Source organism: Tenrec ecaudatus, chromosome 1 (genome assembly GCF_050624435.1).
Source record: "Tenrec ecaudatus isolate mTenEca1 chromosome 1, mTenEca1.hap1, whole genome shotgun sequence".
NCBI classification, from domain to species: domain Eukaryota; kingdom Metazoa; phylum Chordata; class Mammalia; order Afrosoricida; family Tenrecidae; genus Tenrec; species Tenrec ecaudatus.
Window position 1 is genome coordinate 21,190,389 of NC_134530.1, and position 24,809 is coordinate 21,215,197.

The 24,809-nt window shown below is 58.3% G+C and overlaps 1 protein-coding gene across 1 annotated transcript in view; it reads right to left on the bottom strand.

The window, feature by feature from the left end:
* Window positions 1-268: 268 nt before the first annotated feature.
* Window positions 269-24,809, bottom strand: part of NOTCH3 (notch receptor 3) — a 39,132-nt gene continuing 14,591 nt past the window's right edge. The window contains exons 13-33 of the mRNA XM_075548357.1: window positions 23,471-23,666; window positions 23,240-23,391; window positions 23,032-23,145; window positions 22,748-22,903; window positions 21,728-21,953; window positions 20,598-20,799; window positions 20,256-20,409; window positions 18,996-19,180; window positions 18,155-18,287; window positions 17,813-18,070; window positions 17,611-17,729; window positions 16,590-17,155; window positions 14,021-14,347; window positions 12,117-12,271; window positions 11,809-12,031; window positions 10,842-10,926; window positions 7,682-7,844; window positions 6,165-6,469; window positions 5,781-5,928; window positions 3,168-3,265; window positions 269-2,362 (exon numbers count right to left, since the gene is read on the bottom strand). Of these exons, the coding sequence (XP_075404472.1) occupies window positions 1,319-2,362; window positions 3,168-3,265; window positions 5,781-5,928; window positions 6,165-6,469; window positions 7,682-7,844; window positions 10,842-10,926; window positions 11,809-12,031; window positions 12,117-12,271; window positions 14,021-14,347; window positions 16,590-17,155; window positions 17,611-17,729; window positions 17,813-18,070; window positions 18,155-18,287; window positions 18,996-19,180; window positions 20,256-20,409; window positions 20,598-20,799; window positions 21,728-21,953; window positions 22,748-22,903; window positions 23,032-23,145; window positions 23,240-23,391; window positions 23,471-23,666 (5,009 nt within the window). The 3' untranslated portion in view covers window positions 269-1,318. The remainder of the gene's footprint in view (window positions 2,363-3,167; window positions 3,266-5,780; window positions 5,929-6,164; window positions 6,470-7,681; window positions 7,845-10,841; window positions 10,927-11,808; window positions 12,032-12,116; window positions 12,272-14,020; window positions 14,348-16,589; window positions 17,156-17,610; window positions 17,730-17,812; window positions 18,071-18,154; window positions 18,288-18,995; window positions 19,181-20,255; window positions 20,410-20,597; window positions 20,800-21,727; window positions 21,954-22,747; window positions 22,904-23,031; window positions 23,146-23,239; window positions 23,392-23,470; window positions 23,667-24,809) is intronic.

The window sequence follows — 24,809 nt, forward strand, 5'->3', positions numbered from 1 at the left end:
TACGAGCACCCAATAAAATGATTTTTTTAAAGCTCCATCAACAGATGAAAACCTTAAGATTAAAGTTCTCAAATGAGAGAATCAGATGAGCTCCTTTAGGTCAGGATCCAAGCAGTGGCATCTCCTCTGAAAGAGAACACAGGAGCGGGTAACAAGCCGGGCGGGTTTACTTCAAGACTGACGCTCCAGTTATCGCTGAGGGAGGGAAAGAAAGAAAAGGCCCACCACCACTCCCCATGGGACCCGGACACAGACCAGTGACACCCAGTGTTAGCTATTCCTTTATTAGGCGGTGACGGGGTGGGGGCTGTACAATGCAAGGGCTGATATTCAACTACAGAGAGGTTGTAACCAGAAGCCATAGTACAAAAATAGCCTAAAAATACTCCTATTCTGCCACGGGGCTGGGCCAGGGGAGTGCCAGGAGAAGGGGTTCTCCACCAGGCAGCGCCTTCCCTCTGAGCACTCCCCTATTTACAGGGAAGCAATGTGGAACATAGGCTTCTTCCCCAGCCCTAGGTTCTTACCAGCCACTCCTCAGTTCCCAATGGGAGGTGACCCAGGGGGGCAGCAGGGGAGGGCCCCAGGAGTGGGATCTGCAGGCTAAAGGGCCCTACCCCCCCACCCCCGGCAAGTTACAGAGTAAATCAGGTCTGGAATGCAGTGAAGTGAGGGAGAGGGGAGGGGGAGGAGGCTCCCAAGTCTCACCCGACCCCTGGCCCCGAAGGGTGCGCCCAAGGGTGCCTACTTGGTTCATACCAGGGCCGTGTACTTGGTACATGGGCTCCCAGTTTGCCTGTGCACTGAGTACACAGGATCCGGCTTGGCCAAATGGGCCCACAGACTCAGCCCCACGGGGGCACTGGGGGTTCACAGGGAGGGGGGGAGTGTCTCCATAGATATATTTTGTAAAAAATAATAATAATAATAAGTTTGTTTAAATGAATTTGTTTTCTATACAAAATGTAAAAAAAAAAAGTAAAGAAAGACAATAATAATTCACTCATGTAGGAGTGTACAGAACAAGAGGCTGGAAGAGGGAGGGAGGGAGGGAGGAAGGGAAGAAAAAAGGGAGACAAGAGGACATCCCAGACTCACCCCAAGACTGGGAGGGCAGGGCGGTCAGTCCCCACCCATTATAAATAAAGGAAGACTGAGGCCCTGAGCGGGTGGCCCGCATGGGTCACCAGCAAGGCGTGGGTGGGGATGGGGGTGGGGGGTCAAAGACGGCTGGTAGGGAGAGAGGAGAGAAGGAAATGGAATAAAGGAGAAGAGAGTGCCTCTCAGGCTCCCCAAGACCCAGAAACTGAGAAGGGGCTCAAGCCAGCACCTGCCTCTTGGGGGGACCCTCAGGGTGGGGCCCCAGCTGGGTCTGGGTCTGGGTGAGAGGGCTGGGGACGGTCAGGGGAAGGGTCTGGGCAGGCAGTGTCCCCACAGCCGCCCCAGTGACTGTGGCCGGACTGGGTGTGGAGTCAGACCAGTCCGACAGGGAAGGGGGTGACGGGCTGGCCCAATGCTCCGGAGACTCAGGGGAGGGGGTCAGGTAAGGGTGCTCACTGGGGACCCGCAGGAAGTGAGCCTTGTGGGGGCTGCTGTGGGGCCCAGCTGCTGAGTACTCCTCACCATGTCCCGGGGCGGCAAGGTATGGTGGGGGCCGCTCCTGGGGGGAGACAGGGGTCCCGGGGTTCAGCAGCTGGGGGCCTGGGGCCAGGGGCAGCAGAAAGGATGGGCCTGGTTGGGCTGGTGGGGGTAGGCGGGCCCAGTCAAGGGGCACAGCCACTGGGTTCAGCAGACCCAGGCTGAGCACACAGCCCCCTGGTGGCTGGCGCCCCAGACTCACCCGCCCAGCAGCCCCTAGCTGTGCCAGAGAGACGGCCGTGGCAGTGGCAGCCGCATAGGGCCCCTCAAGGGAGAAGCCACCAGGGGAAGCAGGGGGCCCCCCAAAGGGCCGCGGGGAGTCCAGCGAGTCCACAGGCGAGAGGGTGACTGAGCTGTCTGCCAGTGGCCCTGGGCAGGCCAGCGTCAGCTTCCTGCCCCGACCCCGGGCCCCCTGTGGCCCCAGCCCTGCCTTCCCAGGGGGTCTCCGGCTCTTCTTGCCCCCAGAGGGTGCTGCCTTGAGGCCCGGGAGGAAGGCTCCAGGCGGGCAAAGCAGGGGACCCAGGCCGTGGGGGCCAGGCGGGCTGCGGGGCCCACTGGGCTGGTCTAGCAGCCGCACGATATCTTGGTGCAGCCGCTCCTGGGCCACGTCTCTGGGCAGCCGGTCCAGGTGGTCTGTGATCTCACGGTTGGCAAAGTGGTCGAGCAGCAGCTTAGCAGCCTCAAAGCTGCCCTCACGGGCTGCCAAGAACAGGGGTGTCTCCTCCTGTGGGTAGGGGCCAGAACCCACAGGCATCAGGACCACGCGAGCTAATATTCCAGCTCCTGGCTACCCTCAGCCAAACCCCAGTGTTCACTGAGGTTTCACTCTCGAGTCTGACGGATCTGGGTTCAAATCCTGCCTATGGGGAGGACCTGGGTGAGTCCGTTCCTTTATACCATGTCTATGGTGCCTGAGGGCCAAGGCCGAGCAAGGGCCAAGCCAGGGACTAATATCAGGCCTGGTGTCCAGGAGAAGAAGAAAAAAAATAACTAATTTCCCTGCCATCGAGTCAATTCCAAGTCCTGTTAGACAGGAGAGCTGCTCCACAGGCTTGTCGGAGCTATCATCCTTATGGAAATCGATTACCAAGCCTTTCCTCTGTGGCACCACCGAGATGGCTCAAACTACCAACCTTGGATTAGTAATTGACTGCACACCAGGGCACAGCCCAGGAACCTTGGTGTGATCATCGTGGGGACCTCTGACTGCGCGTCCCGTAAAACACCTGACAAACGCTCTCCAACTCACCAAGGCCTCGGAATAGGCCAAGCGGTGGGTAGTGTGTGTGCCCACTTCACAGGTATGGAAAGGGAGGGTCGGAGAAGGTAGTGAGTTTGCCTTCTGTCACACAGAAATGGCCCCAGACTTCCTCCTCTGCTCCCTGGTTGTCGCTTCTTGGTCCCAAATCCCCACCGTGAAAGCTGGGCTCAGACAGGGTGAATGTCCCTACGGCCCAGCCCTGCCTGTGCAGTTACCACCTGCAGGGGGTAGGCAGGTGCTATTCCTCAGAGCTGAGGTCCAGGCTCACCTTGCTGTCCTGCATGTCCTTGTTGGCTCCGTTTTTGAGCAGGGCCAGGGTAGCCTCCACGTTGTTGACAGCAGCAGCCCAGTGTAAGGCTGACTTCCCTGCAAAGCGAGGGGGGGGAGGAAAGGCAGGGTCAGGCCCCGGCTCATGTCACAGAGGAGGTGACCTGGCGGAGGATGGGGGCTGGATGGTCACAGGTAACAGAACCCCAGCATCTAGGATAGACCTGTGCACACCCACGGGAGATGCCTCTGTTCAATGGAGGTACGTGTCTGTGGACACACATGTAGTCTTGACTCTCAGTACACAGGGGACTGCATGTGCAAAGCTGCAACTGTGGACCTGACTCCAGCACTGGGGGCTGCGTGTGCGTGTGCGTGCATGCACACGTGCGCACGCACAACTTCAGACCTGACCAGAGGGACGGAGCATCTCTCACTTGGGTGTAACTTGGACTGTGCCATCCAACACGGGAGCCACTCACCACTGGTGGCTCGTTCTATGCAAATGATTCCAAAGACAATGAAAAGTTCCATTTTTCTGCCACTCCATCCCATTTTCACACTCTGTGCATGACCCCACTGCCACTGAGTCGACTATGATGCACCGTGATGCTCTATGGTCCTTCTAAGACCGAAACCTTTATGGGAGCGAATCGTCTCAGCTTCCTCCTGAGGAGCGCCTGGTGGGTTTGAACTGCCAACCTTGTGGTTTGCAGTCCAGCGCTTACCCAGCAGCACCACCGGGACTCCTTTGGAAGACCCAGCCCATTGCCACCACTGCAGAAAGTCCTACTAGGCAGTGCTACTCTCGAGCATGGTTCTCAAACGGGGGTGAGTTTGTTCCCCAGCAAGCTGCCAGGTGGGGAATCGAGACCTTCTGGTCTTCACACGTGGCAGAATGGTGGCATTGGCCTCAAGCATGTCAAGGTTAGAGATGCAGCTCACCCCTGATAGTGCCCAGGACAGCTCCCATCTGATCTGGCCTTAGAGATCAGTGGTGCCATGGCAGGAAACCTGCCCCAGGAGTGATTATCTCCTGCAGGGGGGCAGGGGGAGGGGGGCAGGAGGGGCCTCTGGGCCCTGGGGCAGATGGCCTGGAATCTGCACACAGCCACCTCCAGAGATGCCCTCCCAGGGTCCTGCAGCTGTTAGAGCTGCCATGAAGTCAAGTTGGCATCAAGCTGACAGACCACGACGGTGATGCTCCGTCAGGTTGTCGGCGGCTGGTTTTCAGAAACAGACCCCTAAGCCTTCCTTTCGAGGTTCCTCTGGGTGGGCTCCAGTCTGCAGCCAAGCAGGTGACACACACCCCCCCACCCCCGGAGGGCTTGTTACTGTCTAAAATCCCAAAGCCCTGCTGTTGAGTTAATTCTGGCCCAACTGGCCCTGTGGATTTCTGAGACTATATTCAAAAAACAAATCTGACTAAGAAGAAGTACAGCCAGAGTGCTGGTGCAGAGTGCGAGGATGGTGAGACTTGGCTTCAGAAGAGACCAGTCCCTGTAGAAGGACATCATGCTTCATAAAAGAGCAAGACTCTGGGGAGAGGGGAGGGGGATGGAGGGGGGAAATGAGGAGCTGATGCCAGGGGCTTACCTGGAGAACAAATGTTTTTAGAATGATGAGGGCAATGAATATACAGGTGTGCTTTACACAATTGATGTATGTATGGATTGTGATGAGTTGTATGAGTCTCTAATAAAAGGATTTTTTTTTAAAAAGCAAGACTCTGGACAAGATGGACTGGCACAGCGGCTGTAACAACGGGCTCAAACACAAGAGTAACTGTGAGGATGGCCCAGGACCGGGCAGTGTTTCATTCTGTTACACCCGGGGCTGCCGTGGGTCGAAACCGACTTGACAGCACTTAAGGACTGTCTTTACAGGAGTGCAAAGCCTCCTCTTTCTCCCGCAGAGCAGCTGGTGGTTTCGAACTATCGATCTTGTGGTTAGGAGCCCAACATGTAACCCTCTACACCCACCCAGGTTCCATCCTGGTGCTGTCCAAAACAGCCAAGCCCACAGCCAGGGAGTACATTCAGCTCCGAGATAGCACCCCTACAGGACAGAGGAGGTTTCCGTGTCTGTAACTCCTTAAAGGAGGAGAGAGCCTTAACTTTCTACCACAGACTGGCTGGGTGGTCTGAACTGCTGACCTTGGGGTTAGCAGCCCAATGCAGAACCTGCTACACAACTCCGGCTCATGGTTAGGCGCCAGCAACTCTACGTACAACAGAACAGAACACTGTGGGGTTCGCAGGCATTCTTGGGTTTGAGCCCGTCAATTCAACCACAGTTCAAGGGCCTTCCCCTTTCCTACTACCCCAGGACTTCACCAAGAACTAATCTCTCTCCAGAGACCAGGCAAATCTGTGCTGCGTTACCCCAGCTGTCCAGAAGGGGGCAATAGAATGTGTTCCAATAAAGCCTTAGAATTGGCGCCTTTTCCCCACCTGCCTGGGAGTTGAAGTCCCAAGTTCCAGCCTGGTTACGTGTACATTGAACTTCAGTGTGTGTGTGGATATAGGGGTGTGAGTTCACACAAACACAACAATCAGGGCTCTGCTGGCACCACCCTCTGAGCCTCCACCCGGCACTACCCCTGCCCGCCTACCGAGTTCATCCACAGCATTGACGTCCGCGTGGCTGGCAATGAGCTCTTCCACCATGCCCTCCACTGCCAGGCGGGCTGCCAGGATCAGGGCTGTCGAGCCGTCCGCCATGCGGGCATCCAGGTCTGTGGAGCGGTTCCTGATGAGAATCTGGAGGGGGTAGGGGGTCAAGGTGCAGCAAGTGGGGAGTCAGGGCAGTAACAGGGGGACTCCTAAGCCCCCAACATCACCCGGCTCCACAGGCCTCACCAGACACTGCACTCCGGTCCACCCCCATCCCACACATGAGAAGGCGCTCAGGAGAGCAACCCAGGAAGTGTGAGGCCGACCCAGGTCTGTCGGATGTCCTCGGCAGCCCTGAAGTCCAAGGGACGGGCCAGTCTCACCTGGAAGACCCCCTGGGCATCGGCGGTGACGGCCGTGTGCAGGGGCGTCCGGCCCGAGTGGTCCTGGGCGTTGGTGTCTGCCCCGGCGTCCAGCAGCCGCTTGGCTGCGTCAGCCCGGGCGTAGCGGGCAGCTAGGTGCAGGGCAGTCTCACCAGTGCGGTCAGTCTGTGCCCCAAGCTGGGCACCCTGGCAGATCAGGTCTGAGATGATGCTGGCCGACGTGTCCTCAGCTTCGTCCTCCTCAGCTGGCATCGGCTCCAGGGCGCCCCCACAGAAGGAGGCCAGCATTAGTGGGGTGAAGCCATCTGGGGGGGGGGGCCAGGAGTGCATCGTGAGGGAGGTGGCCAGAGCGGTCTCGCCATGGCTACCCTCACAGGCTCTGCATGAGGTGGGAGTGGCAGGTCCTCCCCTCTGCACACACCTGGCTCACATGGCCCTTCCAGACAGACCCTAGCAGGGCATGTGATCCGTCACTAAAGGGCTTCCTCAGTCACGAGGGAGACAGGGCTGGGGCAAGGGAACCCAGCAAGAAGCAGTCTCAGGCGGACACAGGCAAACTACGTTAGCCCGAGCCCCCAGCGAGTCCAGAGAGTGAGCTGGGTCGAGGGGAAGCAGCTGTGTCTTTCACACTCCAGCTCCCTGCTCAGAGGCCTCCTCCGGAGATATAATCTCCCAGGTAGGGACACCCAAAGACAGTGGTTCTCGACCTGTGGATCGCGACCCCTTTGGGGGTTGGAACGACCCTTTGACAGGGGTCACCTGATTCATTAACAGTAGCAAAATGAGTGATGAAGTAGCAATGAAAATAATGTTATGGTTGGGCGGGGGGGTCACCACCACATAAGGAAGTGTATGAAAGGGTCGTGGCGTTAGGAAGATGGAGAACCACCATCCAAAGAGAAGCGCAGGTGCCACATGTAAATGGACGTGGAAACAGGAGTGCCCTTAAACGTGGCAGACAGTCCGAAGAGGGCACGAGGGGCAGCACGGTCAGCTACGCCTGGCACACACATTTGCTCCGGTCTCTTTAGCGACACTCGGGTACCCCTGCTTCCATCCTTGAGCCCTGGGGTACAGACACACCTGCTCCCCAGCTAAGGAACAGGAATAATGTCTAGGTGCAACTGATCTGCATCGCTGGCCTGCTGGCCACACTGATTGGCTCAGACATGAGCATGTGCCCCTGGTCTGTCCAATCAGAACTCATCCTAGGACTTTTGCTGGAGCAGCTGGGAAGATGGTTGGCTGGGCTGTTGGGTGTCTTGCTGACCCCAGAAGGAAGCCTGCTGGAGTTGGGAAACGGAGCCAAGAGGAAGGTGTGAGTCTTGGATCCAAATGTGCCTGGAGCTGTCGGCTCTGCAAACCCGGAAATCCTGGTTTTTTCTACAACTTAAGCTAATTTTTTGTAACTGGCTTACAACCCAGATTCCTGATTAGCACTCATGCACACCCATACAGCCCTGTTCTCCCTGGACTGCACACCCAGGGCAGGGCCAGGGAGGGCCACCATCACTGACCTGGGCCACGCACGTTGACGTCCATGCCGTCAGCATCCACGTCACCCTGCGGTGGTGTCAGCGCCATGGCTGGTGCCACGCGGATGTCTGCAGCAACTAGGTGGTGCTGAGTCCACTGGCGGCAGTCCACAGTGTCCTCAGCCCCCACACAGGGCTCCTCCACCTGGAGGGAGGAGGACAGCAGACCCTCAGACCAATACTGAGAGGAAATGGCCATGCCTACAGGGTTCCCCCTCATAAAACTCACACAGGACCTGGACAAACCACAGACACCCCACCACCCAAGTGCCAGCCAAAAACCAAAAACGAGACCCGTGGCCATCACGTGAATTACAGCCACACCGACCCCCGTGTGCTGCGGAGGTGAACCGCTCCATAACGTCTCCATGGCTGTGATCTTTATGGAAGCTGATCACCAGGCCTTTCTGCCACGGCACCACTGGGTGGATGTGAGCCACCCACCTTTGGGTTAGTGGTCAAGTTAAAACCGCTCACACCATTAGGAACTCCCTTTAAGTGGCATCCTGAGTTACAAACTGGGTTGCCAACTGCAAGGTCAGCATTTGGAAAGTACCAGCCACTTCATGGAGAGTGTACTGTCATGAAGACTTATAGACTCGGAAACCCCACGGAGGCAGTTCTGCTCTGTCTTACAAGGTCACTCTGAAGCGGAATTGACTCGATGGCAGTGAGTTTGGGAGAATCTGGGTGGTGTGGGGGGTTATGAATGGGGATGCTAACACTAAGGTCAGCAGCCGCTCCTGGAGCAAAATCGCCAGGCTTCTGTCCAGATTGACAGCCTGAGGCTGTGAAACGTGAATGACAACTTCCTGATTGTCAGAAAAATCCACACCGATGACTGCGTGTGCGCGACTCCAGCCAGTCCCACCGACTGTGAGGTCATAGCCCAGGTGGTCCTCAGGGAAAACAAGGCCACTTGCTCTAATTCCTAAGGGGTTGGGCATAGCATGAGAGCTGAAATGACGTGTACTCGGAGCCTTAGGAACACCGACAGGGGCAGTCCTGCTCGGACTTACAGGAGCGCTATGAGTTGGAATGGTTTCGACAGCAGGGAGGAAAGGAGGGAGGGAGGGACGTCCAGGATCATATATCTGTTCCACAGCAGGAACTGGACAGACTGACTTGCTAGAGGTTCAACCCAAACGCACTGCCATCAAGTGGACTCTGAGTAGAATGGCTCCTGTGGATTTCCAAAGCTGTAACTCGACAGGAGTAGAAAGCCTCGTCTTTCTCCCGAAGGGGCGGCGGATGGAGCCCAAGTACTGGCCTTGCGGTGAGCAGCCCAATGGCTACTGCTCGACATCACCAGGGCTCCTGTTCCCGGCTAAAGGGAGTAAACTGGGATTTCCCTACAGGTTGGAAGGAGGGTGAGCGAGTTAGTTTATTGTGCCAACCTGACCGATAAACACACGTGGGGTTAATTGAAGGGTGGAGGGATAAATGGCTCAGTGAGCCTCGCCTTTCTAGTTCTCAGGTCTCTTGCTTTCTGATGGTCAGACCAGGGTGCAGCTGCCTTAGCTAGGTCCTGCTTCAGCTGGCAAGGCTCACTTCCTGCAAGACATCCCTGAGGAGAAGCCACATGGACCTACCCCGATGCAGCCCTGGGTGCTGGAGCACCCATGTGGAGACCCCTGCCAGTGCTGAGATGCTTACATGCTCACTGATTCGGCTTTCCTCCTGCAGTCAGCATCATTGCGTCTGTTTTGTGAGATGGAGGAGGACTTTGTGGATTGGTGTCGGACATACGGGTTAATGCTGGGTTTGTGGGTTTGGGCAGCACTGGGTTGGGATGTTTTCTTGATGCGCACTTAACCTTTATATAAAACTCTCTCTTATACATGAGTTTCTGTGGATTTGTTTCACTAAAGTCCCCAGACTGAATCAGAGGGGCAGGCAGCTAAGCACCTAAAGCAGATTAGCCTGAAGCCGCCCGGAGCCCAGCACCCAGTGGGGCATACCTGTCTGGACAGTCATGCCAGTTGACTCAGAGTCAATTCGGACTCCTGATGAGCCCACATATATCCAAGAACTGTGCTCCACAGGGTATCAAAGAGCGTTTGGGTTAGGTTTTTTTTAGTAGATCACCAGGCCTTTCTTCCTAGTCTGTCTGAATCTGGAAGCACTTCTGAAACCTGTTCAGCACCACAGCAATGTGCAAGCCTCCACCAACACCCTAGCAGGGTGAATGGGCATCGGGGACGCTGGCCTGGAATCAAACTCAAGTACCCTAAACAGAAGGCAAGAATTCTACCACTCACCCACTCTGTCCCTGTCAATCCTAAGAGACACCTCCGTGTCAACACCGGGGCAGAGAAAGGCAGCTGAGGGCTGAGCTGGAAGGCAATAACTACTCTCTGGGGTGCTCTGAATCTCTAGGTGGGGTTGCCAGTTCATGTGTCTGGCTGCTCATCGAAAGGTTGGAGGTTTGAGTCCCCCCAGAGGCGCCTTGGAAGAAAAGTCTAGCGATCTATTTCCAAAGGTTCAGCCACTGAAAACCCTGTGCTGCAGTTTTCCCCTGACACGCACAGAACGGCTGAGCGTAGCGTGCTGCAAAGATACGGGCCAATGCACAGGGGTGGGGCGTGGGGGGCGGGGGGGTGTTATCCCAGTGAAGGCCCTGTGTGCATGTCCGAGAGAGAGCCAGCAGGTGTCAGCAAACAGAAGCAGGCGCCTGTGGGCACAACCCCAGGGCAGAAAATGTCACTTAGGATCAGTGGGGTCCTCTCCGGGGATGGGCACACTGGGCGACATCAGATGTGGCTGAGAAAGTTAAGAACCCCAGCTGACCCAGGACCGGGGTCCTGGTTGGGAGGAGGCAGGAGGAGGCAAGGACCTGCCAGCCACTGTCACCGATAGTTGCCTTCAAGTGGATTCGAATGCAGGGTGACCCTGTGTGTGCAGAGTGGAACTGCTCCACGGAGTTTGTGGGCTGTGGCCTTGTAGAAGCAGATACTTTGCCCCTGAGCTTCTGGCTCGGGGTCAAGGGCTTAACCAGGTGCACCGTGCAGGGGGCAAATCTCCTTCTCTCCCGGATGCCCCAGAACAGTGACAGGGAGCCAGGGAGGTAGGGTGGTGGACAGCCAAGCCTCCCCTGGGCTTTCCCACCAGGGACCCTGCCAGTGGGCCAGAGGGACAGCACCTTCAGTCTCTTTGCCTCTGGGCAATCAGTGTCCATCCAGTCGGTGGCCTCCTCCCCCATCAGACTCTCGCCCTTGGCTATGTTCCTGCGGGGAGAGTGGAAAGGGCAGATAAGCGTGGGGCCACTTCGGAGGGGGCTTGGGGATGGAGTGGGAGCAGAGGTCAAAAAGGCGATGAGGTCAGGGATCTGGAATGGGACCCAGGGTTTGGGGTCAGGGCCCAGTGAGGGGGTGCAGGATGGGGTTAGGTCATTGGGTGCACAGTCAGGGGTCAGGATGAGTGACAGCCAGCTCACTATGGTAATCAAGGAAAGGACTCTTGTGAAGTCTGGGGTTAGGACAGGCGATGGCTGGGTCCTACGATGGGGTTGTTGGGAGACTGTTGTGGGATCAGAAGTTAGGACGGGTGACAGCTGGGTCCTAAGATTAAATCAGGAGAGGAGGAGGATCAGGGTCAGAGCTGTGGGCAGTGGGGCAGGTGAGAGGCCACAGGGGTTGGAGAGGCTGTGACTTCCTATCAGGTGGGACCTGGAGCCAGGATGAAGCAGGTTGTGGTGAAACAGTGGCCGAGGAGTGAGAGAGTGAAGGTAAATTAAGGGGTCCAGGTTAGGTCTGGTCAGGGTGGGGTTGGGCATCTTGGGGACATGTTAAGGAGTAGAAGCTGAGGTCCAGGTCAAGGGCATGGAATGGAGATGAGGTAAGAGGTCCAGTCAAGAGTCAGGGTGGCTGGGAGCCAGAGGTGGGATGGGACCTGGTGGAGCAGAGGGTCAGGGGTGCAGACAGAAACCCTGAAGTCAACTGTCCCATAGGCACACACACTGAGTGGCAGGGTAACCTCTGAGAGGTAAGGCTCCATGAGATTTCAGGGGTCCGTGATGTAGGAAATCGAGTCGGGGTCAGGAGCAATGCATTCAAAGGTAGAGTCAGGCCAAGGTCAGAGTCAGTGCCAGGCCAGGGCTAGGTCCTCACTTCATGCCCAGCGCATCCTGGCCCACAGGCTCCCGGCGGCCTTTGTGGCCTGCAGCGACGTCCTTGTGCAGCGAGAAGCCCTCAGGGAACCAGAGGGTGCTGTGCTCACGCTTGCGCCGTGCCACCATGACCCCCAGGACCAGGATGATCAGCAGGAAGACGGCACCCGCGACCAGCAGAGGCAGCAGGGGCAGACTTGGCTCCGGAGGCTCCAGCAGTTCCGCTGCAGGAAGAAGCAGGGATCCAATGGGGACTGGGTCCCCACCTTCCAGCCCTCCGCCCACCTCCACCCTGGGGCAGGGCCTCACCCCGCACAGCCCGCAGAGGGTACGGGAAATCCAGGCGCTCCACCGCCGACAGGGCACCCAGGTAGTCAGCCGCGCTCTGGGCATCCGGGAAGCAGTGGTCATTCTCGGGGGACTGCAGACACAGCCGGTTGTCGATCTCCAGCATGACCACGGAGCTGTGGGGCAGGGGACGGACAGAAGGACCGATGAAAGGCAGACCCAGATTCACACAGATCCAAGCCGTCGCAAACCCCTGTTCGTGGGAACGGAAGACAGACGGTTAACCGTAGCACTGTCACTGGGGCTCCTGGTGACCCCAGGTGCACAGCGCAGAGCTGCTCCATCGGGGTCCTCAGGCTGGGACCTTCCCGAAGCAGATTCTTCATCAGTGAGCCTTTGCTTGGGTTCAAACCACCAACCTCTTTTGCCCAAAAGTCAGTACTTAGGAGACTAGTAATTGCCACCGTGTGTGGCATCCCAGGACTCCAGGAAGGGTGCTCAAGCATGCGCAACTGAGTTGTACCCCGCCTGAACCCTAACCCTACGGGCAGGGAGTCCTTGGGTGGCACCCCAAGGGTGGCTGCTCAAACTCACCCAGCGATGCCTCAGACGACAGGCCCGGGGGGTCACAGCCTTGAAACCCCGAGAGAGCCATTCCGCTCTAAGCATGAGGGGCAACAAGAGCTTCCAGGGTCTCCACCGACAGCAAGTAACAGCAACAAAACCACCCAATCAGACCAAGGGCTGATTTTCTATCCTGTGTCCTCCTCTTCTTCAAAGCCTCCTTGTCACTAGCCTGAGCAGAGCCGCCCACCAGAGGGTTCTGGTCTGGTTTGGTTTTGGTTTTATTTAAAGAAACAGAATGATCTCCCTTTCTGTATTCAGAGGGGCTGCTACGCTAAACCCTGAATGTTCTCATTTCTTTGTTCTCTGGTTGGTTTGGTTTTTGCCAGGAGGGGAAGGTGAGCTCGCTGCCATCCAACCCCCCACCGCCCCCAGGCTCACAGAGCTGTCTGCACTTGCTGGGTCCCTATGTCCCATCTGGTGACAAGTTGCCCCAAGTCTTGCAATGGCTACTAGTGTCCCCCACACACACATACACACCCCATGCCATTGGACCAGCTGACATACTATATAGGTCAACACCTCAGCAGCGTTTGTCACACCAGACTGGGTACAGCTGGCCTGCGGGTGGGGGTCCTGGACCAAGCTGGCACCCATCTCCCAGACACTGGAGTGTTGGCTTCCGACAGCTCACAGCTGACCCTTCTCGGGGGACTTAGCATAAAGGCAGTCACGTCGCTGGAAAGGAACACCCCTAGGGCAGTAAACAGCCCTGGACTGATTCGGGGTACAAAAGACCCCTGCCTCCAGGTGCAACCTGCTCTGAGTGCTCTTCGCAAGCCCCGGACGCCCGTGTGTCGTAGATTAAGTTGTGCCCGCCCCTCCAACGTGTACTCTTGTCCTAAACCCTAATATTTGTGGAAGTCATCCTGTTTGGAAACTGTCTTTTCGTCATGACGTTCGTTAGATCATCTCCAAGGTTTAAAAAACCGAGAGAGAAACCAAACAACATCGCCCTCCGATTCACGGAGCACTGGGTCGAACTGCGCTCCATCGATTTTCAGTAGCTGTGACCTTTGAACCCGTGGGTCTCCAGGCCTTTCTTCCGAGGCGCCCCTGGATCCACTTGAGCCACAAACCTTTCGCAGGCCCGTGAATGCTGGGCACCATCCAGGGTCCCCGTTACAAAGTGTGATATAAAAAGCGCACAAAGACCCGAATCCGGAGCCCCTGCTCTGTTCTGCGCCCCCCTCCCCCACCCCCACCCCTAAATCCAGCCAAGCAGGGGGATCAGTGGATTCCGAGGGTGACTTCGAGGAGCGGGAGGAGTCACGGGCGCGGGGTGGGGTGGGGTCACTCACCCGATCACTTCCGGGGTCAGCTCCCGGCGGGCGCGCGGCTCCGGGCCTGGCCGGTGGTAGGGGAAGACCATGGCCTGGCCGTTCCCGTCGAGGCGGAAGCGCAGCGAGGTGCGCAGGATGGCGCTGAGCCGCTGCAGGAAGTCGGCGCTGGAGCGCAGCAGCTCGTCGGGCCGCAGCAGCACGGTGAGGACCAGCACGCCGCGCGCCAGCAGCGCCGGCACCTCGCCCGCGCAGTCCAGGCCGTCCCAGCCGCACTCCTCGGTGTTGCAGCCCTGGTCGCAGCGGCCGTCCGCAAAGTGGTCTGCGCAGTACTTCTCATACACGGGGCTGGGGGCAGGGAGGGGGTCAGAGCCTCTCCACGTGGGCACGCAGCAAGGGCACAGGGGGTCGGGGACGGGCACAGGGGCCGGGGGCAGAGGAGGGGGTCAGAGCCTCCCCACATGGGCACATAGCACAGGCCCAGGGGGTCGGGAGCAGAGGAGGGGGTCAGGCCCTCTCCAGGTGGGCACGCTGCATGGGCACAGGGGGTCAGGGGCAGGGGAAGAGGGTCAGGGCTTCTCCACATGGGCACGCAGCACGGACACAGGGAGACAGGGGCAGAGGAGAGGGTCAGGGCCTCTCCAGGGGGGCACGCAGCATGGACACAGGGGATCAGGGATGGGCACAGGTTGCCGGGTTAGAGGAGGGGGTTAGGGCCTCTCCAGGTGGGCACGCAGCATGGACACAGGGGATCAGGGATGGGCGCAGGTTGCCGGGGTAGAGGAGGGGGTCAGGGCCTCTCCACATGGGCACGCAGCACAGGCACAGGGGGTCGGAGGCAGAGGAGGGGGTCAGGGCCTCTCCAGGTGGGCACGCAGCACTGGCACAGGGGGGTTAGGGTGTTCCAGCACCCGCAGGTTTGCCACAAAGACACCGGTTAGCTCAATACTGCAGCCTACCAGCGACCCTTCAAGTTGATTCCAACTCCGGGCCACCCCGTGCGCACAGTAGAATGGCCGTGTGTGCCACAGGGCTTCAAGGCTATGGCCTTTCAGAAACAGGTGGCCAGGCCATCCTTCCAAGATCCCTCTGGGGGGTGGTGCCAAGTATCCCGGTATTTTAACCTCCCAAGGCTTTTCCATCCCTTCATTAACTTAACTAATACGCAATCACCGTTGATGGGCCGCCTGCCACAAATCCTTGTGGGCACTGGGGAGAAGGCCCAGCCACCAATCCCTGCCCATGTGGTTGGAGCAGATGTGACAGGAGAGGAAAAGGCTTCTACAGCACACAGTCACATGTCGATAAACGCAAAACCACGACTAGCCAAGAGGTGGGCAGGCCAAGCCCACCCAGAAGCACCACGAAGACAAGGCCTGGTGATCTACTTCCAAAAAAGGTCACAACCTTGACAGTCCCAAGGAGCATTCTTTGGACTCGGAACACACGGGGTCTCCAGGAGTTGAAATTGACTTGGCATGGCGACGAAGGGCAACAATGCACACATAGAGAGACTATGCTGAGCAGAAGTACATGCTAATGAGGGAAATGCAGCAGGGGAAGGGCTGAGGGGGCAGAGGATCGGCGGGAGCTCACTGAGAAGGTGCTGCCCTTTGAGAAAAGACCTGAAGTAATGAGGAAGGCCCAACCCAGGCCAAGGGAACAGCCAGTGCAAAGGCCCTGGGGTGGAAGCCTGGGAAATCTGGGTAACAGCAGAGAAATCTGAGTTGCTGGGGATGCTGGTGGATGCAGGGGGAGTTGAGGGAGGGACAGTTCCTGACAGACAAGAGGCACACTAAGCAACAGCGGAGAGGTACATGGATGGACAGACATGGGCATGCAAGGGGGAGCAAAGGGACAGGCAGAGGCAAGGCTCACAGACAGGCACAGAGAGGGCCACAGGGGGTTGTGTGGATAGGCAGGTGGGACACAATGATAGACAGATGGACAGAGTGGGATCTGAACAGACAGATGGACAATTGAGCTCCAAGAATGGACAGACAACAGTGCAGACAGATAGGTGTCCACAGAGGCCAGTGGGGATGGAAATGCAGGCTAAACAAAGGGCATGGGGCAAGAGAGATGAAGGGCATGGGGCAGAAAAACAGACAGGCAGGTGTACACAGGGCTCATGGATGAACAGACCGACAGTCATGACCCATGGGTGGGCAGATAGAACATTCAGATGGATAGACAGAGGCACGGAGACAGACAGATGGCTGGACAGCCCAACAGACAGGGCTCTTGAATAGGCTGACCTGCAAAGCCGGGCGCTGGACAGGTTCAGACAGGCTGGGCTACAGATATGGCACACAGACAGGCAGAGTGGATAGAGATGGGCAGAGAGGTGTCTCCGTGGTGGTGCAATGTGGCAAATGGACAGATAAAGGGAAGACAGGATGAGCGAATGGACAGACCAGGGCAAAGGAAGGGACCGACTGATGGAGAGGTGGATATGGCACACAGACAGCCGGGGAGGATGGATGGAGAGACTGGGCATAGGACACACCAGTTGAGAGGCAGGGCCCACTCACAGACAGGGCCCGGACATACGGTAAGGCGGGACGGGCAGACAGACGGACGCACTCACTTGCAGGTGCGTTCCTGGCCCCCCGTGTGGCAGTCGAAGTTGTCATAAAGGCAGGCAGGCGAGCTGCAGGCGGGGTCGCAATGGCTGTTGTTGAAAAAGCGCCAGCACTGCAGCGCCTCGCACTGCCGCCAGGGGTCGTCCACGCTCAGCGAGCAGTCGCCACCGTCCCAGCCACAGCCCGGGCTGTTGCACTCGCGGTCGCAGCGGCGGTCCCCACGTTTGGCGCGGCAGGTGGACAGAGGGCACCGCGGCTCCTCGGGCGCCTCGGGAGCCACAGCGAGCGCCTCGCAGCGGGGCCCAGCCCAGCCCGGCGCGCATGAGCAGAGGAAGAAGGGTGCGAAGGGCACGGGGCGGCAGGAGCCCCCGTGCAGGCAGGCCCCGACTGCGCAGCTGGTGTTGGTGGCCCCTGGCGCTGATACCCGGGAGCCCCGGCAGGCGGGCCCCGAGAGCCCCGGAGGGCAGGCGCAGCGCGGCCCGCGGGCCGTCTGCTGGCACGGGATGCCCACCGGGCACTGCAGCTCCCGGCAGGAGCGTGCCACCCGCTCGCACCGCGGTCCCCAGAAAGGCTGGGAGTGGGGCAGAGGAAGAGAAAGAAAGAGGGGAGGGGAGGGGTGAGGAGCGAGAGACAGGGAAGAGGGAGGTTGGGGTCAGGACTTGGGGCGGTTGAGCTCTCTCCCAGCCCCACCTCAACCTCGCCCACTGCTAGAGGCCCCACCGTGCAGAAGGCCCACCTTCTCTTGCACGCCAGACTGAAAAAAATAACCCACCGCCAACCACTCATATGGACCCACTAAATAGGTTTACGAGGCTGTATATCTGTGGGAGCAGACAGCTTCAAGTTTCAGCTAATGGGCTTGAACCACTGACCTTCTGGTGAGCAGTCCAATGCTATGACAGCCACCAAGGCTTCGGTGCACACAGGCCCACACCCACACCCTCCAACTAAGTACCTGGAAGCTCTACGGAAGACACGCCCTCTTGAGGACACACCCCACCCCCCAAAACTCCCACCCACACCTACCGGGACACAGTGACAAGCGAAGGTCAGCGCACCTCCAGAGCCCGGGCTGGGCCGGCACTGGCCCCCGTGCTGGCATGGCTGGGATTCACAGGGCGACTGCACAGTCTGACAGCGGGGACCTGGGCAAGTCGGGTACGGGCGGATCAGACAGAACAAGCAGCTGACAGGCAGGCTCCAAGCTCCGCCCCTCTCCCATACCTACCTGTGAAACCCGCATGGCAAAGGCAGCGGAAGCTGCCGCCTGGATCCTGTAGGCAGTCCCGGGTGTGGGCCGAGTGGCAGGTCCCCGGGCGACACTCATTGATGTCGGCCTCGCAGCGCAGGCCAGTGTAACCTGGGGGGCAGGTGCAGTGGAAGCCACCCACGAGGTCCACGCAGGTGCCATTGTGCAGGCACAGGGGACTCGGCTCCTGGGCCGGACCTGGGCTGCAGTCGTCCTCATTGATCTCACAGAGCACGCCTGGGGGGCAGGGGAAGTCAGAGGTGATGGAGCCCCCGCGTGCCACTATAGCCCCCAACTCTGACCCTGGCAGCCCCGGCATACCTAGTGTCCCAGGGGGGCAAGAGCAGAGATAGCGGGCCACCAAATTGATGCAGGAGCCCCCATGCTGGCAGGGCTGGGAGGCACACTCATTCACATCCGCCTCGCAGTTGTCACCAGTGTAGCCAGCAGGGCACTGCAACATGAGGGCAAGACAGAGAGCCTCGCTTAGCCCAGAAAATCACAGACACACCCAGCCCTCCCTATGAAGACGCCAAGAAGCCAGCACAAGGACACACACACAAGCATCCGGGAGACACATCCAGGACAGAGGGACAGACAGAGGAGGAACAACAAAGACCCACTCCAAACACTGTCCCATAGAGACAGAGATATGTTGGTACACCCAGGACACACTAGACAGAGATGCCCCCGAACTATAGAGGTGGTCTAAAACATAATGGTCATGGAGTCAATGTGTCTCAGAGCAGAGCTGTGCTCCCGGGGTCTCTGAATGACTGGTTTTCCGGAAGTAGATTGCCAGGCCTTTCTTCCAAGGGACCACTGGGTGGACGGGAACCTCCAATCTCTCGGCTTGCAGCCAAGTATATTAACCATTTCCACCACCGGATGAGACTCTCAAAAATACACCCAGATTGAGAATGATGATGGCAACAAATTTACAAATGTGCTTGACACAATGGATATATGGATGGGTTGTGGTAAGAATAGTACGAGCCCCCAATAAAAACACAAAACAAAAACCTCAATAGAGACCCACCAAAAAAAGATAAGTGCACCCAGAGTCCCAAGAGCAAACACCCGAGAGGCACACTCCCCACAGGGCCGTGCCCAGACAGATGCAGAACCCATGAGCCCCACCCAACCCTTAGGCACCCCATACCTCACACATGTAGCCCCCCATGTAGCCGCGGCAGGTGCCCCCATGCTGGCAGGGCTGGGCCAAGCAGGGGTCAACCTCCTGTTCACAGTGGCTGCCTGTGCGACCCTCCGGGCACAAGCAGTAGTGGGTGCTGCCCTCGTCCACACACTGCCCGCCCGCCTGGCACAGCTGCTCCAAACGTACGCCTGGGCAGAGGAAGGCGACATCAGACATGGAGTCAGCCACTCATGCCCCCTGTCCCTGACATCACCCAAGACATCCCCCAGGCGGCACAGGCTCAGTCTCTCACATACGCACACGCCCCAGCATGGCATAGGACATATCATCTGGCATCCCTGCTGAGATGTCATCAAGGTTGTCACACGCACCCATACTGACATGGCCTTGATCATGCACACACCCCCCGCTGGCACCACCCAGCGTCCCAGATGAAGTCTCACCAAGGTGGTCCCACAGCTCCCTCATTGGCATAATCGAAATTTCACACACACATTTCTGCAGACCTGAGCCATGGCAATTCATCAAAGTTCTCTCACACTCCCCTGGCTGGCACAGTGTCAGTCATGTGTACACACACACATCCCAACTCACACCACCTCGGTTACTTATGGATTGAATTATATGCCCCAAACCAGGCGTTGGGCTCTTGAGCACTGTGGGTGTGGCCGACAGGACAGCAACAGGGTGGGTTTGGTTCTATGCACGTGGTTGCTGTGCGTGTTATGTACAGGGGAGTCAGTTCCAAAGCTGGAAATCTTTCCAGGAGCAAAAGACCTCATCTCTCTCCCTTGGAGCAGCTGGTGGGTTGGAACCTGACCTTGAAGTTCAACTGGTAACACACTATGCCACCAGGGCTCCTTGTTCATACAGGGTCGGTCCTGCACCTGCTCGAGTCTGGGGCATATTAAGAGCCAGGCAGGCAGAGAGGAGGAGGCACAGAGGGGAAGACACAGGCCGCATGGCATCACTGAGGAGCCTGGAATGCCCAATTTATAGACATGGAAAGAGATCAGCCCTCACAAAGCACAGGACCCCTAACTGAAGCCTTCTGGCCTCCTGAACTGTGAGACGATCATATCTGCTCAAAAGGGACCCGCCCGGAGCAGACAACCACACATGCAAACGTCGCCCACTGCCCCTGTCACACACACACCTTCCCAGGCCACAGTCGCACACATCCAATCGTCCATACACTGCGTCACACCTCCATCAGCTCACACGACCTAGAGGTGTGTGCACGCACCCTCCAAAGCCCCTCACCCATCTGAGCTGCAGCTTCCCTGCAAGGCAGGCTCCGGATGTCGCACAGGTGGCCGCCCCACCCTGGGGGGCAAAGGCAATAGAAGGAGGTCCCGGTCTGGGCGCAGCTACCCCCATTCTGACAGGGTGCACGGCTGCACCAATCCACCAGCGTCTGGAGGGAGGAGACCAGACTGTTATCATTGAGAGAACCCTCTAGAAGGCACAGCAGCGGGTTCAGTCCTCAAGGTCTCCAGCCCCAGCGACCCTCGGGCTCCTCTCCCAGGCATTCCTCTCCCTCACACCCCCGCCCCCCTGCTTCTGGGTCGGCCCCCTTCCCAGGACCCTCAGTGACCTGCCCACCTGGCACTGGCTGCCAGTGAAGGCCTGCGGGCAGGTGCAGTGGAAGCCAGAGGGGGTGGGGCTGCAGACACCCCCGTTCAGACAGGGTCTTGACAGGCAGCGATCTGCCTCGTGTTGGCAGTGGGCACCTGTGTAGTCAGGGCGGCACAGGCAACTGAACGAGTTCACGCCATCTACGCAGGTGCCTCCGTTGAAACAGGAGCTGGGAGGGAAAGAGAACGTTGCAGGGCCCACCCCTCCTGTTCGGACCACCTTGAGAAAGCGGCCACCGCATGCACACACTCCCTCCTTGGCCCCTCCTAGGGGTGGGGACTTAGCCCACTCTGGGCTCCCCACACCCACGAGGACGACCCTCCTTTTCCTGAGTCCAGCTTACCCAGTATTTCATTGCTAAGGTGGGAGCTATGGATGCTCCACCCCGTCCTAGACCCCACCCTCAAGATGGTTTTCCAAACTGTACCACCTCTTCCCTGGCCCAGCCCCATCAGGCATCAGACGCCCAGGATCCAAAACCAGCCCCGCTGCCTTCCATCATTCTGACCTAAAGTAACCCTACAGAGGGCGCCTGAAACTCTGTAAAGCTCTGCGGGGCAAACAGCCTTATCTTGCGCCCTTGCTTCCGCGGCTTGCAGTTAGCGTCCAACCTTTACCCGACAACACCACCAGGGCGCCCCAGAACCTAAGACCGCACCCACTGGCATCAAGTCAATTCCGACCCATGGAGACCCTATAGGGCATCACTGAACTGCCCCATACTCCAAGCGCCAAGCTCACAGCCAGCGAGTTGGCTCCCACTCATAGCGACCCTACACGGGTCTCCAAAGCCACTTATTGCCTGAGGTCACACCGGCACATCATTCTGCTACGGAACGGCGGCTGGCGTCGTGCAGCAGCCCACAAAGCTCCCATCTGTGCTTCAAAGAGTCCCCAGGCTAACGCCCCAGAGATTTCCACATTTCCCCGCCCCCCCTTTCCTAGCCCCACCCCATCCGGAACGCTATCATTAACCCCACCCTATCCACGAGCTCCAATAAAGACCTACCCCAGACCCGCCCATCCATGAGCTCCAATAGAGGCCTATTCCCCTAGCCCCGCCCACCCATAAGGGCCTGGCTCTGGGCCCCACCCACCTGGGGCTGCAGTCTGGCAGGTCCTGTTCACAGTGAAGGCCCCCATAGCCCGGAGGGCAGGTGCAAGTGAAGGAGGCCACGTGGTCCGTGCAGGTCCCTGGGCCGCAGGGGCTGCTCAGACACTCGTCCACATCGCGGGTGCAGAGCGGGCCAGCAAAGCCAGGGAGGCAGGAGCAGGAAAAGGAGCCCACTCCATCCTGGCACAAACCGCCGTTGAGGCATGGGTCTGTAGGCAGCAGGGTGGCAGTGGTGGACTGGTCACTTGCCTCGTCCCCCATCAGCCCAGATTCTCCCTAACTATGCTATGCGCAGGAGGAAATCTGGCTCCACCAGGCGGGGCTGCATTGGACCAAAGCGAAAAACCCACACTTACTTGCATTGAGTCAATTCCATCTCACGGCAAACCTATAGGACTGGGTACACCTGCCCTGTGGGGTTGGCAGTCTGTAACTCTTTACAGAAGCGGAAAGCCTCGCCTTTCTCCCTCAGAGTGCCTGGTGGGTTTGAAGCACCCACCTTGTGGCTAGCAGCTGAGTGGGTAACACTTTATGCCAGGAGTGCTCCTTCATATTTGGTCGGAGGGCTCCAGTTCTGCCCCTTTCTCTGGCCTCAGAGGCCCTGGTGCAGACAGTGGCCCCGCGCCACTGCGAACTGAAAGGCTGGAGGCTTGAACCCCAGAGGCGCTTCTGAAGAAAGGTCTGCCAATCTTTTTCCAAAAAAAAGTCAATCCCTGGGATCCCTCCGGAGAGGTCCTGGTGGTTGGGAAGGATTAAAGCGCTGGACTGGCAACCCAAAGCTGGGTGGTACAGAGGCACCCAGGGGTACCTCAAAGAAAAGCCTGGAGCTCTGAAAACCCCTAGAGGCCTGTGCTCCCACGTCAACTCATCCATCTCCTTATGTTGTGTGTGTCTGGGCTAATCATTCGACCTCTCTGGGTCTCAGTGTCAGACACAAAGGACAAGCTTGGGGCATGTGCTCCCCTAAATCAGGCAGCGCCCCCAGAAACCCCCCTACACTCACTGGGGTCGCAGTCATCGATGTCCTGATCACAGGAAGGGCCACTGTACCCTCCGTGGCAGGTGCAGCTGAAAGTCCCCGGCAGGTTGGTACAGGTGCCATGGGAGCCGCACAGTGAAGGGTCCGCACACTCATCCACGTCTTGCTGACATCGTGGGCCTGGGGTGAGGAGTAAGGAGGCACCTTGGGTTAGTGGTGCTGGCTCGGAGGGTGCCTGGGGCTGAGCTAGGCGCAGGTAAGAAACATCAGCAGTGGTGCTGGAGAGAAGGGAGTAGCAGCCAGTATACCTTGCCAGCCCGGGGGGCAGGAGCAGACAGCCAGCTGGCCGGGAGCAGACTCACAGCGTCCCCCATTCTCACAAGGGTTCGGGGTACAGGGGGTCAGCAGCTCACACTGGCGGCCTGTGGGGGGAACAGACAGACTGCGGTGTTTCCAAAGCCCCTTCTGAGGAGAGGAAAAGGGCAAGCCATGGCAGGAAGGAAGGGGGACACGTACCCTGGGTACCAGGAGGGCAGGTGCAGCGGAAACCGCCTCCATCGCTGGTGCAAGTGCCACCAGCCCTGCAGGGCTGGGACTCACAGGCATCATGGGGGAGGCTCTGGCCACACCTGGGGCCACTCCAGCCAGGCTCACACACACAGCGGAACCTGGCAGGAGGCATTCGGGGGATCAGGTGGGCCCAGGAAGCAGTAAGCGGAGAGACTGAAGGCTGGGGAGAGGCCTCACCCGCTGGGCGCATCATGGCAGACGCCGTGACTACTGCAAGGCTCGTGGGCACAGGGGTGGCTGGGCGGGAGGCAGAGCGGGGGCAAGGATCCCGGGGGGCACAGGCAGCGGAAGCCGTTGTCTCCGTCCACACAGGAGCCTCCCTCGGCGCAGGGGCTGGAAGCACACTCGTTGATTTCCACATTGCACAGGGAGCCTGGGGGAGGTAGGGGGTGCGCACGGGCGACTTTGTTATCCCAGGTCAAGGACACCCAAGCCCCCCTACAGGGCCAAGGCCTCCCATGAAGGAACGAGGGAGAGGCTTCCAAAAGTTGATGGGGAAATGGAGTTGAAAGAGAATGTCATTTTTCCAGGAACTTTTGGAAGCCCACTCCTACAACCTTGTCCCACTGGGGACAAAGCATCAAGCAAGGGTTAAATGGTATCCCCCCCCCAAATCCACATAGCCTGTGGTATTAAACTGTATCCCCCAAAATAGGTGCTGAAATCGGAACCCCTAGTAGTGGAAACTCCTTTGGGAATAGGGTTTTATGTCTAACATATTATCGGAGAGCTAATCTAGTGGATGATCCCCTATCTGTATAGCAGGGCCAGATGCCACATGGAGATGACCAAGGGACACCGAGAGGACCCTAAAGAGGCTGAGACAAGGACTGTCCCCCAGAGTGGACAGTGTTCCCCTAGAGCTGGCTCCCTGAATCAGGACGCCTAGACTCCTAAACTGTGAGAGAAGGTGGTTCTGTTCATGGAAGCCACCCCCTGTGAGCTGTAGGGCCAACAGGAAACCTAGGCTGCTTAGGAAAGGGCTCTTCCTCTGGGAGTCCTGCAGAGGGCATGCAAAGCTGAGTCAGACTGAATAAGGGTGGGCCATGAATCCAAGAGGGACATCTGGAGACAGACAGGGGGACAGAGAGAGCCGAGACTGGAGCAGCACATGCACAAGCCGAGGAGCCCCAAGGATGGCCAGCAGGTTACTCGTCTAGAACCCTCAGAGAGAGCAGGGCCCTGCCCACACTCGATTCTGGTCACCTGGCCTCCAGAACCACTAGAGAAGCTATTTCTCATCCCGCATAAGCTCTTGCTCAAACCAAGGCCACCATGGCCCCAGGCCAGAGCAGCCCTGCCCCGGTCACCCTCAACCACAAAGTCACTTCTGTGTCCACCCACTAACCCTGTCGCAGGGTTTGGAACACCCTCACATGTGTTCCGGGGTCATCTTTTAAACCAATGCAAGGGCAGCCTCTTGCCAACAAGCGAGAACACAGCCTCAGGGCAAAAAGCGGGCAATCCCGCCAGACTACTGGTACCCAGAAAGGACCAGGACCTCGCCAGCAGGCGA